The sequence below is a fragment of the Rhinatrema bivittatum genome, chromosome 6 (genome assembly GCF_901001135.1).
Source record: "Rhinatrema bivittatum chromosome 6, aRhiBiv1.1, whole genome shotgun sequence".
Classification (NCBI taxonomy): Eukaryota; Metazoa; Chordata; class Amphibia; order Gymnophiona; family Rhinatrematidae; genus Rhinatrema; species Rhinatrema bivittatum.
In genome coordinates, this window is record NC_042620.1 from 264,555,125 (window position 1) to 264,578,945 (window position 23,821).

The window sequence follows — 23,821 nt, forward strand, 5'->3', positions numbered from 1 at the left end:
GAGGTGTTACAGATGTCAGTGATGGGGGTCCCTAGCGGAGCAGTGTTTTCGAGATGTTACAGATGTTAGCAGGGTCCTCTATGGAACGAGCGTGGGAGGAGGTGTTACAGATGTCAGTGATGGTGGTCCCTAGCGGAGCAGTGTTTGGTGGAGATGTTACAGATGTTAGTGGGGTCTCTAGGGAACGGAGCGTGGGAGGAGTTTACAATGTCAGTGATGGGGGTCCCTAGCGGAGCATGTTTGGAGATGTTACAGATGTTACTGGTGTCTCTATGGACGGAGCGTGGGAGGGCAGGTGTTTACGATGGCCAGTGATGGGGGTCCCTAGCGGAGCAGTGGTGTGGAGATTGTACAGATGTTAGCGGGGTCGCTATGGAACGAGCCTGGGGAGGAGGTGTTACAGATGTCAGTGATTGGGGTCCCTAGTGGAGCAGTGTTTGGGGAGATGTTACAGATGTTAGCAGGGGGTCTCTATGGAACGGAGCGTGTGGAGGAGGAGAGGGTACAGATTCAGTGGATGGGGGTCCCTAGCGGAGCAGTGTTGTGGAGATGTTACAGATGTTAGTCGGGGTCTCTATGGAACGGAGCGTGGGAGGAGGTGTTACAGATGTCAGTGATGGGTGGTCCCTAGCGGAGCAGTGTTTGGAGATGTTACAGATGTTAGCGGGGTCTCTATGGAACGGAGCAAGGGAGGAGGTGTTACAGATGTCAGTGATGGGGGTCCCTAGCGGAGCAGTGTTTCGAGATGTTACAGATGTTAGCGGGGTCTCTATGGAACGGAGCGTGGGAGGAGGTGTTACAGATGTCAGTGATGGGGGTCCCTAGCGGAGCAGTGTTTGGTGGAGATCTTACAGATGTTAGTGGGGTCTCTAGGGAACGGAGCGTGGGAGGAGGTGTTACAGATGTCAGTGATGGGGGTCCCTAGCGGAGCAGTGTTTGGAGATGTTACAGATGTTAGTGGGGTCTCTAGGGAACGGAGCGTGGGAGGAGGTGTTACAGATGTCAGTGATGGGGGTCCCTAGCGGAGCAGTGTTTGGTGGAGATGTTACAGATGTTAGCGGGGTCTCTATGGAACAGAGCGTGGGAGGAGGTGTTACAGATGTCAGTGATGGGGGTCCCTAGTGGAGCAGTGTTTGGTGGAGATGTTACAGATGTTAGCGGGGTCTCTATGGAACGGAGCGTGGGAGGAGGTGTTACAGATGTCAGTGATGGGGGTCCCTAGCGGAGCAGTGTTTGGAGATGTTACAGATGTTAGCGGGGTCTCTATGGAACGGAGCGTGGGAGGAGGTGTTACAGATGTCAGTGATGGGGGTCCTTAGCGGAGCAGTGTTTGGAGATGTTACAGATGTTAGTTGGGTCTCTATGGAACGGAGCGTGGGAGGAGGTGTTACAGATGTCAGTGATGGGGGTCCCTAGCGGAGCAGTGTTTGGTGGAGATGTTACAGATGTTAGCGGGGTCTCTATGGAACGGAGCGTGGGAGGAGGTGTTACAGATGTCAGTGATGGGGGTCCCTAGTGGAGCAGTGTTTGGTGGAGATGTTACAGATGTTAGCAGGGTCTCTATGGAACGGAGCGTGGGAGGAGGTGTTACAGATGTCAGTGATGGGGGTCCCTAGCGGAACAGTGCTTGGTGGAGATGTTACAGATGTTAGAGGGGTCTCTATGAAACAGAGCGTGGGAGGAGGTGTTACAGATGTCGGTGATGGGGGTCCCTAGCGGAGCAGTGTTTGGTGGAGATGTTACAGATGTTAGTGGGGTCTCTATGGAACAGAGCGTGGGAGGAGGTGTTACAGATGTCAGGGACGGGGGTCCCTAGCGGAGCAGTGTTTGGTGGAGATCTTACAGATGTTAGCGGGGTCTCTATGGAACGGAGCGTGGGAGGAGGTGTTACAGATGTCAGTGATGGGGGTCCCTAGTGGAGCAGTGTTTGGTGGAGATGTTACAGATGTTAGTGGGGTCTCTATGGAACGGAGCGTGGGAGGAGGTGTTACAGATGTCAGTGATGGTGGTCCCTAGTGGAGCAGTGTTTGGTGGAGATGTTACAGATGTTAGCGGGGTCTCTATGGAACGGAGCGTGGGAGGAGGTGTTACAGATGTCAGTGATGGGGGTCCCTAGTGGAGCAGTGTTTGGTGGAGATCTTACAGATGTTAGCGGGGTCTCTATGCAATGGAGCGCGGGAGGAGGTGTTACGGATGTTAATGATGGGGGGGGGGGGGACTCTGGCGGCATTTTCCGTTTCTTTTAAAAGCTTTCAGTGATAGAATCTCTTCTTTGCCCCACAGATGTTTGTTATTGACAAAGTTGATGGTGATATGTGTTCACTGAATGAATTTTCCATCACTGGTTCCACCTATGCCCCTGAAGGAGAAGTGTAAGTAATGAGGCTTCAAATGCCCAAGAATGGAACATCTCGGCATTCGTAACCCCTGCAGCAATGTTGCCTCACTTGGTCTGCATCTATGTCTCCTTTTTTTCCTTCCCGATCTCTTTCTCTCTTCCCAGTTCTATCCCCATGTTTTGCTTTCTCTCTACAGTTTGTACTTTGGTTTCTTAGTGGGATTTTTACAGAATTGTTCTTTCTTTGGTGCCTAGTTCTCTTGCAGCATCCTTCACCTTTAATATTTATCGCTATTCTTCTCTTTTTTTCAATTTCATCTCATTTCCACATCCGTATTTTATCTCTGCTTCTCTCTGTGACGGCTCTCTGCACGCCTTAATATTTGGAATCAATCTCTCTTTCTCTCTAGGCGTCGTGTTTTATCTTTGCTCTCTCTCTCTCTCTCTCCCATATTTATCTCTCTTCATAACCTTGGCAATTTATCAATTTAATGAGGGCAGTTTTCAATGGTGCGCATAACTCAGCACATGCACGCATAAGTAGGGGGTGCCTAAAATCATGCCGGTATCTTATAAACTGAGCCGCGGGAGCCACCACAGATTATAAAATACCATGTGCCGCCACCCCAGAACATACGCACATGTTTCAGCATACGCACATATTCTTAATGCAGGATCCACTAGCATTAGTTTATACATCTGTTTTGTAAAAGCACATGCATATACTTTAAGCCAGTGGTTCTCAACCTTTTTTTGTTCAAGACACACCTGACAGATGGTTCTCACCTGCGTGACACACTGAACATGTGACCGTCACGGGGGCTAAATGTAAATATACATTCTGCATCCTCAGGAACCCCCTCGACCCCTAACAATGGGTGCAGAGCAGAACTAGGACATTCCCCATACAATTCACCATATAAGAAAGATATTCTGGTTTGAGTGACATCTCAGTAAAAGCAAAACAAACTCCCTTTACTACCAGGCACAATACCCCTCCTTATGAAAAGGCAGTAATTTACCACTAATGCATGTCCTATTGAGAAAATACAACAAATAAGATTGATACAAATGCCTACATGCTAGTAAAATACCTCACCTCATTCACACACTCAGAACTGACCTTCACCAAGTACAGAAAAACCACAAATTATAAATATGGAGACAGAAACTGGAACGGAGAACCAAAAGCCACTCTGCATGCAGTGCAAACCTGGAGAAATGGAAAGAGAAATATAGCACCTATTATAGTCCCAGGATCTGCAATAATGCACACAAACTAATCCGCACAAAGTTACACCTGGATTATGTAACAACCCTATTTATGAAAAAGCAACACTACAAATATTAAACCAGGCCCTAAACACTAATACACTTCCTATTAGGAAAACAGAACAAGCCAAGCTGCTATAGATCCCTACACAGAAATAACTGTAAAACTATACTAATAAATGTTACAAAACAGCTGATGAACAGAATAACATCCAACAATTAGAAACTCATAAAAATTATTAAAAATTGTCCAAATATCAATAAAATACTTAAAAACAGCAGACACATCACATAATACCCAATAATTAAAATGGCAGTCAATCAAGAAAAATAAACATAAAAAGCCACCTTTACTTACCCTCTCCAGCAACTCTCCTACTCCTTTCCCTTGCAGGCCAATAGCACACACCTGAAAAAGCAATGGCTGCTGAAGCTCTGTCTTCACGATCCTCTTCCTTAGGGTCCATGATCAGTCTCTCTCTCTCACACACACACACACACACCAATTACACCCCACGACCACTCTCTGTCTCTCACACACACATCAGTCACCTCCTTGACCACTCTGTCTCCCTCACACACACACCAGTCACTTCTTTGACAGTCTCTGTCTCCCTCACACACACATCAGTCACCTCTTTGACCAGTCTCTGTCTCCCTCACACACACCAGTCACCTCCTTGACCATTCTGTCTCCCCTCACACACACCAGTCACTTCCTTGACCAGTCTCTGTCTACCTCACACACACACCAATCACTTCTTTGACCAGTCTCTGTGTCCCTCAATCACACATCAGTCACCTCCTTGACCAGTCTCTGTCTCCCTCACACACAGCAGTCACCTCCTTGACCAGTCTCTGTCTCCCTCATACACACACCAGTCACTTCCTTGACCAGTCTGTCTCCCTCACGCACACCAGTCAACTCCTTGACCAGTCTCTATCTCCCTCACGCACACATCAGTCACCTCTTTGACCAATCTCTGTCTCCCTCGCACACACATCAGTCACTTCTTTGACCAGTCTCTGTCTCCCTCGCACACACATCAGTCACCTCTTTGACCAGTCTCTGTGTCCCTCACACACACATCAGTCACCTCTTTGACCAGTCTCTGGCTCCCTCGCACACATCAGTCACCTCTTTGACCAGTCTCTGTCTCCCTCACACACACACATCAGTCACCTCCTTTACCAGCCTATATCTCTCTCACACACACAAACATGACACCTCCCTGACCTGTCTCTCTCAATCACACACATGCTATCTCACTTTGACACATACTATCAATCACACTTGCACAAACACGCTCTCTTTTACTTACTCACATGCTGTAAATCACACAGAAATGCTCCCTCTGGCTCGCTCTCACTCAGAACCCCGGTTGCGCACGAGACGCACAAATTCGCCCACTAACACTGCTGCCGTTCCGTCCAGGCAAGAACGGCATCGGTGTTTAAAAAGCAAAACAAAACCCTCAAACCTGCCCCATCCCTTCCTATTTCATCAAATATAAAGCCCCCCCTCAAGACTCTCCCAAGATCTCTGGTGGTCCAGCGGGGGGCCCGGGAGCAATCTCCCGCTCCCGGGCCGTCGTCTGCCAGTAAACAAAATACAAATACCTTGTCATATGGTAAAGGCAAAGGACCGCAGCGCCATTTTGATTACTGGCAGACGACGGCCCGGGAGCGGGAGCGGGAGATCGCTCCCGGGCCCCCCGCTGGACCACCAGAGATCTTGGGAGAGTCTTGAGGGGGGCTTTATATTTGATGAAATAGGAAGGGATGGGGCAGGTTTGGGGGTTTTGTTTTGCTTTTTAAACACCGATGCCGTTCTTGCCTGGATGGAACGGCAGCAGTGTTAGTGGGCGAATTTGTGCGTCTCGTGCGCAACCGGGGCAGCGGGACACCGGGAAGCCGTGACACACCTGCCGGTTCTTAGCAACACACCGGTTGAGAATCGCTGCTTTAGGTAATTGTAGCATGAGTGCATAAAACCCGTCGGTTTATGCGCGGAGGCTGGTATTTTGTAAAACTGGCTGATGTATGCATGTCTCTCACTTATGAAAATACTTACTCATGTGTGCACCAGATTGCCAAGGTTTACCTCAGTTGGCCCAGACCGTCACTAGTTCACCCACACCCTCCACCATTTGCTCCGGACTCTCCCAGCAAAAAAACCCCAAAGAAGTCTGATTTAATTTCTGCAACTTGATTAGCAGGTGGAAAGCTGCACGCAGGGTTTAATGATGCATATGCATACTCCATTTATAAGAGTATGGAAATGTGAGTGTACTTACAAACCCCGCCTCGGGACATCCTCAAAATACTCTCCTTGTATGCGCTTACTTTTCTGCACATTGGCAACAGAACACATGTATTCTCGTCTTTCTGAAAATGCGCTTACCACGCCTAGAGGTTACTTGACGACTTTACAAACACAGCCGCACCCCCCCGCTTAAGGCTTTGAGAATTCACCCCATTATGTACCTTTCATCTCCCCATCTTACTGTCTCGTTAGTATTTATTTCTCTCTTTCTCTTTCCATTTCTCTACCTCTGTCTGTAGCTTGAAGAGTGACAAACATGTCAAGTGTGGTCAATATGATGGTCTGGTTGAATTGGCCACAATCTGTGCTCTCTGCAATGACTCTTCCCTGGACTATAATGAGGTAAAAAACGTGTCTGTCCAACTAGTGATCAACCCCTTTCTTCCCCAGCCAAGACTGAAAACCCTACCTGTAGGTGTCGTGTCACCATTTGCCTCTCCCCAGACCCATAAGTAAATGCTCTTTTGCAGCATCTGATCTTGGCTATGCATTTTTACTTTGAGTGTAACCAAAGAGTTACAGACTGGGAGCTCTGAAAAAGAAGATAATTTCTTGTATCTATTACCCTGAGGGGTACAATGATTAATTCTGTTACCTCCACCTTTCTTCTCACTAAGAAGGAAGAGGATTATGTCTTTCATTGTTACTAGGTGCTCTGTATTATCTCACATTGTAATGATATCCACCTCTCCCCCAGTGATGGTTTTCTTGCCAGGTCATGGCAAGTCACCTAAACTTGCTTCCTTTTGCCTTTTGGGAAAAAGTGGAAGGTGGAAGCCACCAGTGGACATGACCCGGATTCATTTTTTTATTTTTATTTTTTTTTAGAAATTTACCACTATGCCTCCTATGCCCTCATTCCCTCCTTAACCACTTCATGTCTCCTTGCAGGGTAAAGGAGTTTATGAGAAGGTTGGAGAGGCCACAGAGACTGCTCTCACGACACTGGTGGAAAAGATGAATGTGTTTAACACTGAAGTGCGCAGTCTGTCCAAGGTGGAGCGTGCCAATGCCTGCAACTCTGTAAGTGACTAATGCAGAACGACAATCCTCTTGGCATTGATACTCCAGATACCAGCAGTGGCTACTCTCTCGAGGCAATTGCCTTGGGTATCTGCAGTAACAGCTCTCCTGAAACTAATGCTCTGTACACCTGCTGCATATCCCAACGTGCCCTAATGCTCTGGATGTTTGCCTCATGTTCCATCTTCCTCTAATGCCCCAAATATCTTTTCTCACGTGTTCTGGTTATCTGCCTCCTGTTGTTTGAAAGGCGGCATATAAAATAAATAAATAAATAAATAAATAGATGCATTCGACTTGACTTGAATGTTCTGGATATCAAAACTCCTGACACTAGGACATCAGGGATGGGCCCCATATTCTCCTGTCCCGTTGCCATTCCCCTAACCTAATGCCTTGGGTCTTCAACCTCACGTCCTTTCTCCAGTGCTAAGTATTCACGCCATGTCACCTTTTGCCATAATACACAGGGACGGAAACTTTATAACAAGCACGTGGGCCCCCAGTCACGCATGTTTGGGTGCACGAGTGGACATACATTAGAATTTTAAATCATGCACACAGTTGCGCCTACTGCGCATGCCCCTAATCGTAAGCCGTTACTCAAACAAACGTACTTTGCATATCTTCCGTAGGACTTTCTCGGCTTTAATGCACGAAGGTAGGCAGATTTTGAAACATGCTCACGTGAAGCATGTTGCCAGCTTTACCAGTTACTCCACCAGTTTGCCCAGTCCATCTTGAGGTCATCCAGAGCCCTTTGGTTCTTCTGCCTGCACTCCCCCCAGTTGACCTCAGACCCCTCACCCTGGCATGTTAGACCTAAAAAGTGTTTTCTGCAGACTTACATCTCATCAGGAGCAGCAGTAAATATACACACGGCTAACAAGGTGCTGTGTGCTGTAGCCTCTGGTTTTCAAGAATGGATTTACACATGTAACTGTTTGGCCCGTCCCAGAACGCCCCTCGCGGGTCCTAGCTGCACCCCTTTTTTACTCATGCCCGCAAATATACACGCGTAATTTCTGGCTTTTTGAAATATGCGTTGCTTGCACACGGCCCAGATATTTGTGTATCTGAGCCTTTTAATGCAAGCAACACTTTTAAAATTCACCCCTAAATATCTGAAACACATCCCTTTGCCCCAATATTCTCTGTGGTCACATGACAATAATAATTGTAATAACAGTATTAAAATATTTTTAAAAGCCCCACAACATTCTTCCTTTAGAAATTCTCGTGTGTTGCTCTTGTGCTGTAAAAGCTGATAAGGCATCCACCCCAGAGATGGCTGCATGCCTGCAGCTGATACATACAGTGTATCATATATATATATATATATATATATATATATTTACATTTATTGAATTGTTTAATCGCTCAGAGATCGTTATGGGAGTGGGGAATCTGCTAGCCTGACAGAGCCCTTCATCAATCCATTTTACTGCTATTCCAAAGAGACCCTGCTTCTCTTGTTCTGGCCAGCACTATTCATGAACGGACTCCTGGGGCAGAAAGAAGTTCTCACCCTGGTCCTCCTCTGTCTCTGCAGGTAATTAAGCAACTAATGAAGAAGGAGTTTACCCTGGAGTTCTCCCGAGACAGGAAGTCCATGTCTGTCTTCTGTTCCCCAGCCAAAGCCTCTCGGGCTGCTGTTGGAAATAAACTCTTTGTTAAGGTCAGCCCATGACATTGCAACAAAGCGAGTTTTACAGGCCAAGAAACCACATTGCTTCAAATGGCCATCCATCCCAAAGGTGGCTGCATGCTTGTGCATGGACTTCTGAGCTACTAGCACAGTAAAGCATGCAAGTGCTATACCCAAAGGTTAAAGCAGTGTGCTGTGAGCCAGGAGATCTCGAGGAACATAAGGTCAGTCTTTCAGCTATTTCATAGAGACGCTATGACTAATTGTGTGACCCTACGCAAGTCATTTTATTTCCTATGCCTCACTTCTAATCCATAGCTCTACTACTGACTGTCTCTGTGACTTTCTGGTGAGTCACTTTTTCCTTATCTGTGCCTTAGTTCTGCTGTGTTGGAGACCTAGAAAGTAGTCATTTTTTCTCTCTCCTGTGCCTCAGCTTTAATCCTGGCTGTGCCACTGACTCTCTCTGTATGACCTCAGATTCATTTTTCTTTCCCTGTGCTTAGGTTCTAATCTTGGCTTTTGTCCTCTCCGTGTGACCTCTTTTCTTTCCAGGGTGCTCCAGAGGGTGTGATTGACCGCTGCAACTATGTGCGTGTTGGTACCACTCGCATTCCACTGACTAACACCATCAAGGACAGAATTCTCACCGAGATCAAAGAGTGGGGCACAGGGAGAGACACACTGCGATGCCTGGCTCTGGCCACTCGTGACAATCCTCTCAAGAGAGAGGAGATGAACCTGGAGGACTCTACCAAGTTTGGCGATTACGAGGTGGGTCAACGGCTGTGATCATTTGTCCTTGAAAACACAAACAGAATGACACAAGCAATTCAGATAGGGTGAATGAGGAAGCATGGGGAACTAACCCATGCATCTGGCATTCAGTCACTACTGTTTGTAGTCTATTTATGGTAAGCATATGGTAACGTATATTAAGGGTATCCCTCAATAGTAAATGAAATTACAAGGTAATAAAGATAAAAAAATATATATAATGTATGATAAATGGGAAAATAGGTTATATAGTGAATTAAAAACTGCTCTAGGCATATTGGTGAGGGAATATCATGATTAGCGAAAGGTCACCTCTTGTGTCCATGATTCCTTTCTGCCCAAAGTGCAGTGTTTGTGATGAATGTTCCACTACGCCTTTGCTCTGCCTAATATATTAATAGACTGGAATAATTGATTATTAGACATTATTGTTTATATATTGGACATCACATTCTCTTTAGTATTCTGAAGTCTATTTATACCTTCCAGGAATGACTTTTTTGAGTGGTTTTGGCTTGATCATACTGACCACTATGGAAAACAGCTGACATCAGTTGCAACCAGTTGGCTAGGGAGGGTCCATTGCACTATTCTGTTCCAATTCTAGAGCAGCACTTCTAAGAACAAACAGAAATTTTAGGCAAATTCTCAAGGGTCCCTGCTCATAAGTAACTTCCTTTCTGTGTCCCTATAGTCCGATTTGACCTTTGTTGGCTGTGTCGGCATGTTGGATCCTCCACGTAAGGAGGTCAGTGGCTCTATTCAGCTATGCCGTGATGCTGGTATCCGCGTTATCATGATCACTGGAGACAACAAGGGGACTGCTATTGCCATCTGCCGTCGTATTGGCATCTTTGGAGAAGACGATGAGGTCTTGGGCAGAGCCTATACTGGACGTGAATTTGATGACCTGCCGCCAGCTGAGCAGCGTGAAGCATGCAAACGCGCCTCCTGTTTTGCACGTGTGGAGCCTACCCACAAGTCCAAGATTGTGGAGTTCCTGCAGTCGTACGACGAGATCACAGCTATGGTGAGGATTCCAGGAGCAGAGAAGGGATGAAGAATTGGTTCATGGGGATGGTGAGAAGCTGCAATGAGACAAGAGGGAGGAGATCTTCTGTAAGGTCTAAGAATACAGCTTTGGGTTTGAAGAATTATTGAGGAATGAAATGAAAGTTATAGAATTGTGGGGGAGGAGGGGGGTTGATAACTGTGGAGAAAAGGCCAAGTAGTTTAGTTTAGGGAGCAGTTAACACTGGAAGAACACACCTGTCTGTAGATAGGTGGCAAGAGAGTTCTGAGTCCTGAGGAACCTGCTGAGCCCTGTGCATTTTGAAGAAGGTGGAATGTAGAAGATCTTATGAAAGGATGGTGATAGCGTAATCTCACATTTAAAAGAGGTGGTAACTGATTTTGGGCAGGCTGACAGTAATCTCTTGCCTCCTCCCCAGACTGGCGATGGTGTAAATGATGCCCCAGCCCTAAAGAAGGCTGAGATTGGCATTGCCATGGGCTCTGGCACTGCTGTTGCCAAAACTGCTTCCGAGATGGTGCTGGCTGATGATAACTTCTCCACCATTGTATCTGCCGTAGAGGAAGGCAGAGCCATCTACAATAACATGAAGCAGTTCATCCGCTATTTGATTTCCTCCAATGTTGGTGAGGTTGTCTGGTGAGTGTCTCTAGTCATAGTAATCATATACTTAGCATCCTTGAGGTCCCTTAGTTAGTGTCATGAGCTATGATTTACAGTTGCTACTTAGGCTATCTGGTCAGTTCTAAATGATCTCTCATCCTTCATAGAAAAGTACAGGAGGGGAACCTACCCTGAACAGTAACATATATGGATCTATTGTATATACAGGAACCTTCACTCTCAGTTTTTATTTTATTTTTCTCAGGAATCTATAAATACTCATAAGTTTCCGGTTACGGCCGAGAACATGCACTGGTGGACTCAAATGAGCACCAAAGGCCAGTGCCATGCATTGACAGATAATTGGATGCACACATGCAGGACCAGATTTAGGTGGCATGTGCCTATAAGCAAATGGGAGAGGGGAGGGAGGATACGATCCCTCCTAATTCCTTCTCTCAGGTCATCTCCCACACTCATCTTCAGGTTGCAGTGCTGAATTTTCTCCTCTAGTGCTGCAAGCCTCCTGTCAGCAGCAGCAAATAAAGATTAATCAAATTCAGCGCAGGGCCTCTTGCAGTCCTCTCGCTCTGACGGACCCTGCAGCACCCCGTCCCCTCCTTCTGCATGGACTTCCTGTTACCATAAATAGAAAAAAAAAAGAGTGTGGAATAGTGCTATGGGGTCCGTCGGCGCGTGACAGCCGCAGTAGGGCCAGCACTGAACCTTCTTAATCTTCAGTTGCTGCTGCTGCTGACCTGGAGCCATGGCCGATGGAGGAAAGAAGCAGCAGGCATGGCGATGCTTTGGCGCCTATGAAAACTTGGCACCCAAGGGTGCTTGCTTCTATTGCCTGTGCCTAAATCCGGCCCCTTCTTCCCTGACAGCATGTGTGAATGACTGGGACTGTGCTTCCAAGCCAACTTGCACCCGAAAGGGAAGGAGCAGTTAGATCATGAGAATAGTCATACAGTGAGGGAGAGGGAGAAAAAGCCTTTTCGGCTAGTATTCATATAGATAGATATAGATGTTATACAGCACATACTGAATTTGTGAGGTGGTGATACGGCGAGGCCAATGTTCAGTAATCCGGCAAGTGCAGATCTAGGCAGATAAAGTTATCCTAGTAACTTTACTTGGAATATTGAGTGGGACTTTGCTGGGTAAATCTCAGCTGCATATGCTTGGATATCTTTATTTGGACAGTATTTTCCCTCTCCAGACTTACCCGGCTCAGTTTATCTGGTTAGCTCTGAATATCGGTGCTAGCCAGATAAATTATAGCCATCCCTGCCCTCCCTCTTTTTGTCTGGTTAGATCTTAGCTGGGTAATGACCAAGTTACATTTCATCGGTGAGAGGGTAGAAATTCCAAATCTGGGGTTTGTCCAGCTAACCCTTTTAAATATTGGCCTCTCTATATGTTATTTCATGGCACATTCTCACTTTGCTCCACCCCTTTCCTATATCTGCAGTATTTTCTTGACCGCCGCTCTGGGTCTGCCTGAAGCTCTGATCCCTGTCCAGCTGCTGTGGGTTAACCTGGTCACTGATGGTCTCCCCGCCACTGCCTTGGGCTTCAACCCACCTGACCTGGATATCATGGACAGGCCCCCCCGCAGTCCAAAAGAACCTCTCATCAGTGGCTGGCTTTTCTTCCGCTACATGGCCATTGGAGGTAAGTCTGGACTGTGGGTCCTGCCACTGTCACTTTCCTGCTCTCTCCTTCAATGTTTTCTTCACCTTAGACAGATATTATTGATCTGGCCCTCTCAACCTGACGACTTCACCTTTGCCCCCCCCCCCCCCCAGGTTATGTAGGTGCGGCCACTGTCGGTGCTGCTGCCTGGTGGTTCCTGTATGCTGAAGATGGGCCTGAAGTCACCTACCACCAGCTGGTAAGATGCGGGTCCCCTGTGCTGTTTCACTAGTGGTGATTGGTGGCTACCTGTGGAGATCTTCTCCCTGGCACTGGTAACTGGCTTGGAAAGGGGAAGCTGTGTTTTTCTCCGCCCTAGGAATGGCGGCCGAGTTGGAAGGAGAGCTGTATTTAAGGAGTTCTCTAAGAGACAGGTGGCAGGGTTTGGAATTGTGCGTGGGGAAGTCTCCTTCCTGTAACTGGTGACTGATTTGGAGTGGGAGCTGTGCCTGTACAGGTCTCTGCCCGAGACGTTGTAGCTGGGCTGTAATGGGAGGTGCACATGGGGAGCTCCTCTCCTGTGCATTGGGGGACTGCATTGGAGTAACAGCTTTGGCGCAGTAAAAACTCAACTCTCTTCTCTTCCTCCACCAGTCCCACTTCATGCAATGCACAGAGGAACATGCTGACTATGAAGGACTGGACTGTGAAGTTTTTGAGTCCCCAGTGCCAATGACCATGGCCCTGTCTGTGTTGGTCACTATCGAGATGTGCAATGCCCTCAACAGGCAAGGAGGTTTATCTCCTTCATCTTTCTCTTGTCCTTACTTTCTCTTGTCCTTCATTATTCTTTCCTCTGTTTTCCAGTTACCTTCCTCCTCTTCTGTTCTAGCTTTCTCTTTCTCCTGTCCACTTTTTCCTTCTCTCTCAGCTTTCTGTCCCTTCTTCAATCTTCTACTGTTCTCATTTGTCTCATCCAGTTTTTGCTTTCTATCTTTTGCACTCTTTCAGGCCAATGCAATATCGGCGCGCATTAAACGGGTGCTCATGATTGAACGCCCAACTCCCTTAACGTCCACCAATCCACCTCTCCTGGGCACCTGATTTAATATTTAAATTGGATGCCACAGTAAAAAGAAGGCGCAAGGGGAAATTGCGCACCCCTGGTGCCTCCTCGGCAGCAGGCGCCCCTGACACTCAGTTTTAGAGCATCCCTTTTCCTAATCTGTGCTCATTAATTGAGCCTCCCTTTTCCTAACCTGACCACCGACACCCTTTTTTTTTTTTCCTGGACATGCTAAGTTTTTTAGCTCCTCCGATTTAATATCGCCATGATATTAAGTTGGAAGAAGTACAAAAAAAAAGCAGTATTTTCTGCTTTTCTGTACACTTTTTTGGGCTCCTCCAAAATTAACGCCTGCTCGGGGCAAGTGTTAATTTTGGCGAGTAAAAATGTGTGCATCAGGCGCACATTTTTTTATGCATCGGGAGGAATAGAAAAATAGCCTCATTTACATGTGATGAGTGCTATTACCTATGGGGTAGATTTTAAAAGGTTGCGCGCGGGCGTACATGTGCGCGCGCTGCCCGGAGCGTGCACACGTACATCTGATTTTATAACTTGCACGCGCGCGCAAGTTATAACATCAGGGGTCGGCGTGCGCAAGGGGGTGCACAATTGTGCACCTTGTGCGCGCTGAGCCACGCAGCCGTCCCTCGTTCCCTCCCCCCTAACCTGACCTTCCAACCCCTTCCCCTAACCTTTCCCCCCTAGCCCTACTCTAACCCCCCCAAACTTTTTGTTTTACATTTTGCGCCTGCCTCTGGACAGGTGCAAGTTGCGCGCACCGGCTCATTGCTGGCGCGCAATCCCCAGCACAGCGGCAAATGGATCCTGGGGCTTTACGTGCGCCGCTGGGCCTTTTTAAAATAGGCCTGGCACGCGTAACCCTTTTAAAATCTGGCCCTATGTGCACAATTGGACACTCGCGTTGGATGCGCTACCCCCGTTTTGCATCAGGAGTTATGGATGCGCGCCCAAAATGTGTGTTTAATCGCGGGTTGAGCAGTGCGCTGCAGGCAGCACACAATATTGCATTGGCCTGTTTCTGTTTTTCCTCTTGTCTTATCTGTTTTGGTGCCGGTGGTTAGGTTAGGAAAAGGGAGGCTCAATTGACGAGCACAGATTAGGAAATGGACCCAGAATCCTTTGTAACAGAAGAGAAATGATCAAGTTTACAACTGCCCTCTCTGAATATATTCTCATTTCGATAAGTCCATGAGCCACAAGACTTGGTGCTCAACCTGAGATATCTGTCTCACTGGGCAGGGTTACCCCCAAACCCTCCAGAAGGGGAGAGGAAGCATCTAGTGCAGGCCCAAATTCAATGTCCAACTCTTCTCTTTCGTTCTCCTCACGCTTTCCTTTCTCTCCCTATTTGTTTCTCACTTCTTCCTTTTCTCTCTTTCAACAGCTTGTCTGAGAACCAGTCCCTAGTGAGAATGCCCCCATGGGTGAACATCTGGCTGATGGGCTCCATTTGTCTGTCTATGTCTCTCCACTTCCTCATCCTCTATGTTGAACCACTGCCTGTAAGCACTAAGCAAGCCTTGACAGTCTTAAGCAGCATCTTTGATGCTAATGTACAGCTGGACAGATCCTTTAGCCTCCTCAGTGAGAAAAAGAAAGAGAAAGACTTAGGGGCACATTTCAGATGGTAAAGTCAAATGCAAATACATCACAGGCATGCCAGTTTGTTCAGCCACAGGAATCCGTTAATTAAATCAAGTGAGAAAAGGTAAGCTCCACAGCCAAGTAATTAAAGAATCAGAATACATTCAAACAGAGAAAGGTCACCATAATCTTTCATTATCTTTACTTTTGCATTTCTTAAATCGCCAGTAATCGGTATCTCACGGCGATTTACAGAATACAATGTTAAAATACTATAACAAAATACATGAAAAATAAAAACCTAAGCTAATGAGTTTACAAAGTGGAAGTAACTCCTTTACATACATCCCCCATAAGTACAGCAAACTACAGTCCCCTTTGTACAGAGGTATTCTCCCCTCTAGAAGAGTAAAACCGACCTCCCTCCCTTCCCAACAGTCAGTTTATCTGCTTGTTTGAAGGGCCTCTTACGAAAGAACCATGAAGGATGAGATCCTGTTGGCTACCACTGTTGTGGAGGGTTCCGATCTGGTGACATTTTGAGCGGTTAATTCATAATATGGGGATTTGCTCAGATTATCTTCCTGTTTGGTGATCATAATTGCTTGAATTAGCCTTCTCCTGGATCTCTGCATAGAAAACATAGGTCTCTTGCAAATGAACTCCTGGGACCCAATAACTTTGTCCTACATCTCATAACCAATGCAACGTTTGTTCCTCAGTCAGTGACGGGAACATAGAGACAATCATTAACAGGGCCTCTCAGGGAACACATCTATCTTCCTAGAACACACCTCGTCATATTATTTGCATAGAACGGATACCCATATCCCAGAATCTGCTTACAGTCTTATGCCATCTCAGTGCACTTTGAAGAATCCATTGATCCTTGAACAAATGGGTGATGAGCTAGTAATGGGGTATATTCCAAGCTGGTTAAACCAGAGTAAGCAGAGAAAGGGCAAGCTAAGTTAAATGGAGTTAGAGACTATAGAACTGTCATTCTTTTTGCCAGATCATTTATTCAATTCCTCGTAAATAATGTAATGCATCTAAAACTGGCTATTTTTCTTCCTTGCTATCCCTCCAGATGATCTTCAAGTTGACTCCTCTGAATGTTTCCCAGTGGCTCGTTGTGCTGAAGATTTCCATCCCTGTTATATTACTAGATGAAGTCCTCAAATTTGTCGCCCGTCACTACATTGATGGTCGGTGGGACCTCATCCCTTTTTCCTATCCCAGATTTGCTACAAGCAGAGGATGGTCTTGCTATCCCCATCTAACCATGAATTACAAAAGGCTTCCTGTTGGAATATATGTTTGTGCAGGGTGGGAGAGCTTACAAGTCAGGCCTGAGAGGAAATGAATATTTATTGAGACAAAAACAATTGCTATGTACATCTATCCCCTGAATGTGCTCCTTTTCCAAAGGAAAAAATGAGACATTCAGGAGACATACGTGCTTGGGAACTGTATTTTCAAAGTTTGACCTGAGTTTATTGCATCCTTATTTGCACACTCACACACGGGCCGATACAGTAAAATGTGCGGGAGAGCCGGCGAGAGCCCGCTCTCCCGACGCGTGCCCAGGCCATTCTCCTGGGCGCGCGATTCAGTAAGCAAGAGCATGCAAATGAGGGCCCGCGGTAAAAAGGAGGCGCTAGGGACGCTTAATTTTACTGGTGTCGGTTGTCGAACCCGCTGACAGCCACGGGTTCGGAAAACGGACGCTGGCAAAATTGAGCGTCCGTCTTCCAACCCGCAGGCAGATTTTTTTTATTTTTTAAAGAATTTTTTATTTTTTATTTTATTTTTGGGGCCTCCGACTTAATATTGCTATGATATTAAGTCAGAGGGTGTACAGAAAAGCAGTTTTTATTGCTTTTCTGTACATTTTCCTGGTGCTGGCTGAAATTAACTCCTGCCTGCGGCTTGGCTGCACATTTTACTTTCTGTATCATGTGGGACTAACTAATAGGCTCATCAACATGCATGTTGAGGGCACTATTAGTTTCGGGGGGGGGGGGGTGGTTGGACACGCTATTACCCCTTACTGTATAAGGGATAAAAATAGAGTGTCGAAAACGCGCGTCCAAACGGGGGCTAACAGTGCGCTCGGCCTGAGCGCACTTTACTGTATCGGCCTGACAGAGAGAAAATGGTTTATAAAGCTTAGGGGATGTTAATTCCTATAATGTTGTCATTAAACACTAAAGCATCATCTAATGATGTCACAGTTAAGTATGACATCGCAAGCTTTATACTCCATTCTTGCTCTGCATGAATTAAATGGTTTTTTTTAAATAGCATAAAATCAATAATCTTAGCAGGTAAGATCTGGAAAATGTTGATCTCTGACTCAGAGGTGCAAACACTGCGGCTGCCATGGCTTTACAAATGGGTGTTTTACTTCAGTTTTTCCAGGTTTATCAAACATACACATTCCCTTTTTCTCTTCTCCCTTCCTGACCCACCTACCACTTTCCTTTCTTTCCCATGCTTCCTCTTTCTTAACTAAGTTCTCCTCCCTTACCCTTTCTCCACCCCTTCTCTTTCATAATTATTTCCTTTTCCCCTTCTACGTACGTATCCCCGTAGCCTCTCTCTCCTTCCTTTTGTGTGATGACCACGTGCAGCCACGCCTGTAGCAAGAACATGGAGGAGCAGCAGAGGGTGGGCACAGCGGCAGGCTGAGGGCCAGGGAAGCCAGGGTTTGAAGCCTGCCTTCTCCTACAGATGCTCCTTGCTATCCTGGCAAGTCACTTCACACCACTGCCTTAGATTGTAATCCCTTTGGGCAGGGAAATAACTGCAGTTCCTGAATTGTAACCTGCCTTGAGCTTGCATTTGAATAAGGCAAGTAATTAAATTCAAATCCTAAAGGGCACATCCCCACAAGGATTCCAGCATCAACAGCCAGCACCCTATTAGGAAACTAGTGCAATCCAGGAACCATTTGTATCCTCCGGTACAAGTCCTAGACAGGCTTTCATCCCTTACTGGTGCATGTCAACTTCATGTGTACTGTTATATTATACTAATCTTTCATTTTTTTATACTTCCCCTTTTTAATCAAAATTAACATATTTTTGTATCCTTTCATTTCTGTAGCATAATCCATCATCTCCTTGCTCCTGTCTCACAGGTATCCCATAATCCTCTTTTACTTATCTGCATGTCCATGCTGCTTTTCATGTCCATTCATGCCCTCCTTGTGACTGCTCCATTCTCTCCTTACCCCTTGCTAAGAGGGATTCATGGGGTTTTTTTTTTGCATCTGTTCCAGCAATTGCTTCAATTAAGAAACGCACTGTAGGGAGGAAATGAACCGCAGCTTCTTTGAAAGAGGATCCCAAAGCAGCATACTCCTGGGCTGTTGGGCTATCTGTCTGGCGAGGAGCTGGCCCCACATCCGTCTTTGTGCTGTCCTAGCTTTACTTGCACAAGTTCACCAATCAGGGCGCTGCTTCTTGGCCTTCAGTTTCCCCGTTTTGCTTGGCTAAGATGCCGCTTCTCGAGAGATCTCTCTTCAATCTTCTGGACTCCTGGTTACCGTTGTGGAGTTTGGCGCTCGCTTTCAATACTGTGCAGCTACTGCAGTGCAAAAACAGTCATGATTATGGCTATCGGTTGCTGCTGCTGCTGCTGCTGCTTCTCATATATGGCTCAGGAAAAGATGTACAGGCAGAGGTGGCCAACTCCGGTGCTCATGAACCACAAACAGGCCAGGTTTTCAAGATATCCACAATGCATATGCATGCAATGGAGACAGTGTGTGCAAATCTATCTCATGCATATGCATTGTGGATGTCCTGAAAAAGAGACCTGTTTGTGGCTCTTGAGCACTGGAAGTGGTCATCACCCCTGGTGTAGGAAGCAGAATGAGCCACCATGTCCAACTGTAGCTACTGGGACTCTCCAAAGTGTTTGGCTCCCAAGACAGCCATTACTCACTCCTTTTGTTGGTGCCACCCTTGAGCACAGGCTGCATAGGAAGTTTGGGTGGTAATGGGAGAAGAGGAACACAAGAATGGGTGAGTGTACACAGAAGGCAGATGCTGACTTACTCCTTCCATGCAATTCTCTGTCCTGTCTTCTGTGCAAGGTATGGTAGGTAAGTGGAAACACTAACTTCCTGTAGGTGATGTATGGATGAATCACTTCCCCCAAAATGAGCAACATTCTAAAGGACTGCATATGGGTAAGAAGTTGTAGAAAGCAGCAAGAATTACGGTATATATAATACATAGGGTTAACAGAAAGCTTCCAATGGATGGTGTGAGTGCACAATTTCATGGTATCATCAACTTCCATGACCAATTTACAGCCTTTATTATAAAGCAACTATGAGTGTGATGCTATCTTATGGTATAAGAGTGTTCACATCCTATTACCTTATTATAAAGCACCTATGAAAAAAATCAGCTTTAAATACCCCTATTTTGGTCTTTTCCCCTAGTACTTATGGTCTCTGCTGTCCCATCACTCACAGTGCTGTTAGCTTACCATAAAGTGTCTATAAATTGTCCAGTATTGATGCCCTATTATGCTATAAGATTAATTATTCACAGCACTACATTATAAATCATCTTATAACATAACAGCACACTCATAACACCCTGAGCTTATTACAAAGTGCATTCAAAACAATAACCTAAGATACCATCTCTTATATCATAAGAGACACCACTCGCAGCACTTAGGGGGCAATTTTCAAACAGCCCATGTCAATGTACTTTTCTACTGCATAGTCTCCCATCATATCAAACATCATATCAAACAAGATGACTACAACTGGTTGAAAGAAGCAAAGTTAGTATTTGGGAAGTGGTTTTTTTAAAATCATATTATCCCTTATTAGAAGGCTTACATTGGCTCCCAGTTTCATTCTGAATACAATTTAAAATTGGGTGCCTACTTTCAAAGCTTTACAGTGGGGCAGTCCCTTTTATTTAGCTTGTCTCATAGTCCCCCACTGTTGGAATCAGCGGCTACGTTCATTGCGGCAAAAATTGTTAGTCCTATCACCTCCAAAAGAAATTAGATTAGACACAACCAAGAGGTCCATATTCAGTAGGCCATTTAGTAAGCAAGTTATCCAGCTCAGGTTAGTCAGATAACATGTTCTGAATATTCAGCGGGATAAATGTCCCGCTGAATAGCCCCGATTAAAGTGGCAACGTTAAACATAATCAGATAATTGTTTTTTATATGGCCGCTTATGTAGCCAGTTACATGGCGATCCTATTTAAAAAAAAACAGCTTGCGGGCCAACATGCCCTAAGCAGTTCCCCTCCTCCCATTCACCCGAGCCTCAAAGGTTTGGCCTTGCTGGACTTAGCCTGCCACCCCCTCCCCAATGCACCTCCATCTAATTAAAAAAAAATATATAGGGTCAGGTGTTGGTGCTTGTCTCTCCCCAGCCCCTGCTCCCAGTACTGGTCTATTGAATCAAATTTTATGCACTCTAGGGCCCCCCAAATGTACGTTTTTCCTCAGTCCAGATCACAGTAGCGTCCTACCTCGATCCAGACCCAGCACTTCTCCTGTTGCTAGGCTCCTGTAAGAACTATGGTGGAAGCCTACACTTCCCTCATAGCTGCATAGCTATGGCGCAAGCATTGGGCCCAGGGTGCAGTAGGAGACTAAAGAAGATACAGATTAATTTCAGGCACAGTGAAGGTATGAGGGTAAGGGTTGGGGTGGGAAGTCCTGAAATACAAATTTATGCTAAGCCAATGGGACCCAGGAGCAAGGGGTGGGGGAAGAGGAGAGACTGCATCTGAACACCTGCCTCTGTATTTTATTTGTTATCAGATGCAGGATGCTTTGGGGGTAGGCAGCAGGCTCAGGCCAGTAGGGCCGAACCTTGGGAACTTGGGTGGAAGGGAGGCTGTTTAGGACCTGTAGACTCATGGTTTTGAATATTTTTATCTTAGTAGCAGGTTTTGAATATTTTTATCTTAGTGGCAGGTTATCTGGTTACACAAGGCCTAAGCAGGCCTCTGAATCAGGCCTAAACTTATCTGGCTAACCTAGCTGGATATACCCGATATTTGGCTAAGTAATGCTGAATAACTCAACTCAACTACTATAATTTACTCGGATAAGTGGCTGAATATGCCAAATTTGCCATAACTTTGAGTTAAATGACTTTTGAATATGGACCTCTTGATTTGTACTAATCTAGTCATTTTCTCATTTCTTGCTGTACTTTTTAATTTTATTTTCGTTTTACTTAGTCATGTTTTTGTCATATTTTATTACTTGTGTTTTTATGTTATTCTATAATTTTAGTTATTTTTTGTTAACTTGATTCATAGTGGTTTAAAATTAAAATTGCATTGATTTACATTTGCTAAGAATTTGCTGCCCAGGGGCAGCCAAAAATGTCACATACGTGTGTTACTTTCTTCCCCACCAACCCAAAACCACCACTGGAAAGCTTCCCTCAGTGCAGCTGAAAGCACACGCATGCTGTGGTAGCCTGCGGGTCCTGTCAACTGGACCTGTGTAAATCACTATTTTATCTGGCTAAATGGTTGAAAATTGTCCTTCTCAGGTCTTTACAATATTAACAAACGTCACTCCTATTGGTATTTTATAAAAGAAGTGGAGAAACAGATGCAGTGATAGAGTGTTAGTGTTCTCCTGTGGAGAAAGAGGCAATGTGCAGCAATGTACTGTGTGTTTGTGTCCATCCAGTTACCTCTGTCCTGACTCTCATCCTGGTCTCTCTCTATTCACAGAAAAACAAGACCCGAACAGAACCAGCTAAACTCCATAACAACTACTGGCACTGCACCTCTGCCTGCGACATCCCTCCTCTGTTTGTCCTGGACACCCACTTCCCCAGCTGAACCCTGCGCCGGAGTCTCTCTGATGTGAAACTCTTCTATACTGAACAAATACTGCTCCCAAACATGGCTCCGGGCCTCTGGGGGTTTCCTGGCATGCTTGCGAGGGGCTCTCTGCCATGGCTCAGAACTTTGATTTTTGTATATTTTGAGCTGGGAGATACCCCTTTCCTCCCTGTGCCAGCTCCTCCTTTCCTTAGTGCCCCCCCTCCTCAGTCCAGCAGCCTCATGGCACGGCCTTCTGCTGCCTGAACGTGCTGACCTTCAGGGAGTCGCCAGATTTAGACAGACATCGAGCTACGAATAAAAAATACCCGAGGATAAAAATAAATTCAATATACTTTTCTTTTTTTTTTTTTTTTTAAAAACACACAAAAAAAGAGGAGGAAAAATATGATCCTGACAAAAGAAAAGCTTTTAGGATGAAGTTTAAACAAACGATAACAAAAATATAACCATGTATAAAAGATCTATCTGCTTATTTATTAAAATTAAAGGTTAAAGTATTTACTGTGACTCCTCGTTGGTTTCTGCCTCTTTCTTTCTGTCCCAGGTTACAGGTGGAATTGGGGGGCTTCCGGGGGCCAAGGGAAAAAGAGATAGAAAAATCAGTGGGGCATAGTCACCAGAAAGCTCCAGGTCATCAGGCAAAAGCTAAGGCAGCCCCTGGGCCATGCGACACTGCATGATATATCACTTCCTCAAGAAAAGCTGGACTGCAACTCCCAGACTGCACCATGGGAAAGAAAAAAACCAAACAAACAACCCCACCCAACCTTGATGACATGGAGCTATCTGGTAAGTCCCTCTCCTCCCTCTCCTAACCATCACTCCTCCACTCTTTTTCAAAAAAGAAATACCCACAACCAAAGCCAAAGTTTCCAGGGCAAAGGGGACAAGCAGACAACCATCAGGTCCGACAGCAATTCGCAGACAATGCTCAGGCCAACCTGGATTACAGTTTTCACAGGAAAAATTATGGTTGGGGTCCCAGCCTTTTCCAAGGCAAATTGGAGCCCACCCTTTTTTTTTCCCTGTGGAAATAATATCTGACCAACAGAAATTACAGCCACAGATTATTATGTTTGCTGAAACTAGAAAAAAAAATGTATATGTGGGAGTATAAGCCAACTTTCTCGTGCAAAGATTTGTTGCTCCTGACTCCTTGAACAGAAGTATTACATTTGAATATAGTAAATTACAGACATAGTTCAGTTCAAATCAAAAATGTTATGGATGATGAACCTTTGCGTGAGAAAGTTATATCATTCATCTCTGTAGCATCATCATCATCATCATCAAGCTCTTGCAGATGATGGCAATTGTCTTCCATGATTGTCCTATCTGTGGGTCTAAAGATAGTCCAGAGCATTTCAGAAAATATAAACTATGATGGGATTCTTCTGTAATTTGGATTGGCCAGTGGTTTTACCTTTGTCCAGGTTAACGGTTCTATAAGGTGGTAGATCAGATATTGTGGATGGACCAGGTGAAGTATCTAATCGTTCAAGGCTGAGCAGACCTCTCTGAGGATGGTTAACGTCCTCCTGGGTGGCAGAGGAAGGGAAAACACTTGTTAAACTTCTACAGGTACACTGAAGCTGCGTAATAAGTTCAAAATACTCCTTGCAT

At 45.6% G+C, this 23,821-nt stretch overlaps 1 protein-coding gene across 2 annotated transcripts in view; it reads left to right on the plus strand.

The window, feature by feature from the left end:
* The window catches only part of ATP2A1 (ATPase sarcoplasmic/endoplasmic reticulum Ca2+ transporting 1), a 47,738-nt gene extending 25,041 nt beyond the window's left edge, over positions 1-22,697 (plus strand). Inside the window, exons 10-23 of one of the 2 annotated variants that reach the window (XM_029607096.1) lie at positions 2,284-2,372; positions 6,176-6,278; positions 6,828-6,959; positions 8,512-8,637; positions 9,163-9,381; positions 10,079-10,414; positions 10,836-11,056; positions 12,495-12,697; positions 12,832-12,917; positions 13,313-13,446; positions 15,133-15,250; positions 16,423-16,540; positions 18,444-18,477; positions 22,082-22,695. In XM_029607096.1, coding sequence (XP_029462956.1) covers positions 2,284-2,372; positions 6,176-6,278; positions 6,828-6,959; positions 8,512-8,637; positions 9,163-9,381; positions 10,079-10,414; positions 10,836-11,056; positions 12,495-12,697; positions 12,832-12,917; positions 13,313-13,446; positions 15,133-15,250; positions 16,423-16,540; positions 18,444-18,448 — 1,890 coding nt within the window. In that variant the 3' untranslated portion in view covers positions 18,449-18,477; positions 22,082-22,695. Of the gene's footprint in view, positions 1-2,283; positions 2,373-6,175; positions 6,279-6,827; positions 6,960-8,511; positions 8,638-9,162; positions 9,382-10,078; positions 10,415-10,835; positions 11,057-12,494; positions 12,698-12,831; positions 12,918-13,312; positions 13,447-15,132; positions 15,251-16,422; positions 16,541-18,443; positions 18,478-22,081 lie in introns of both variants that reach the window. The other variant, XM_029607095.1, reaches the window with a different exon arrangement.
* Positions 22,698-23,821: the final 1,124 nt, after the last annotated feature.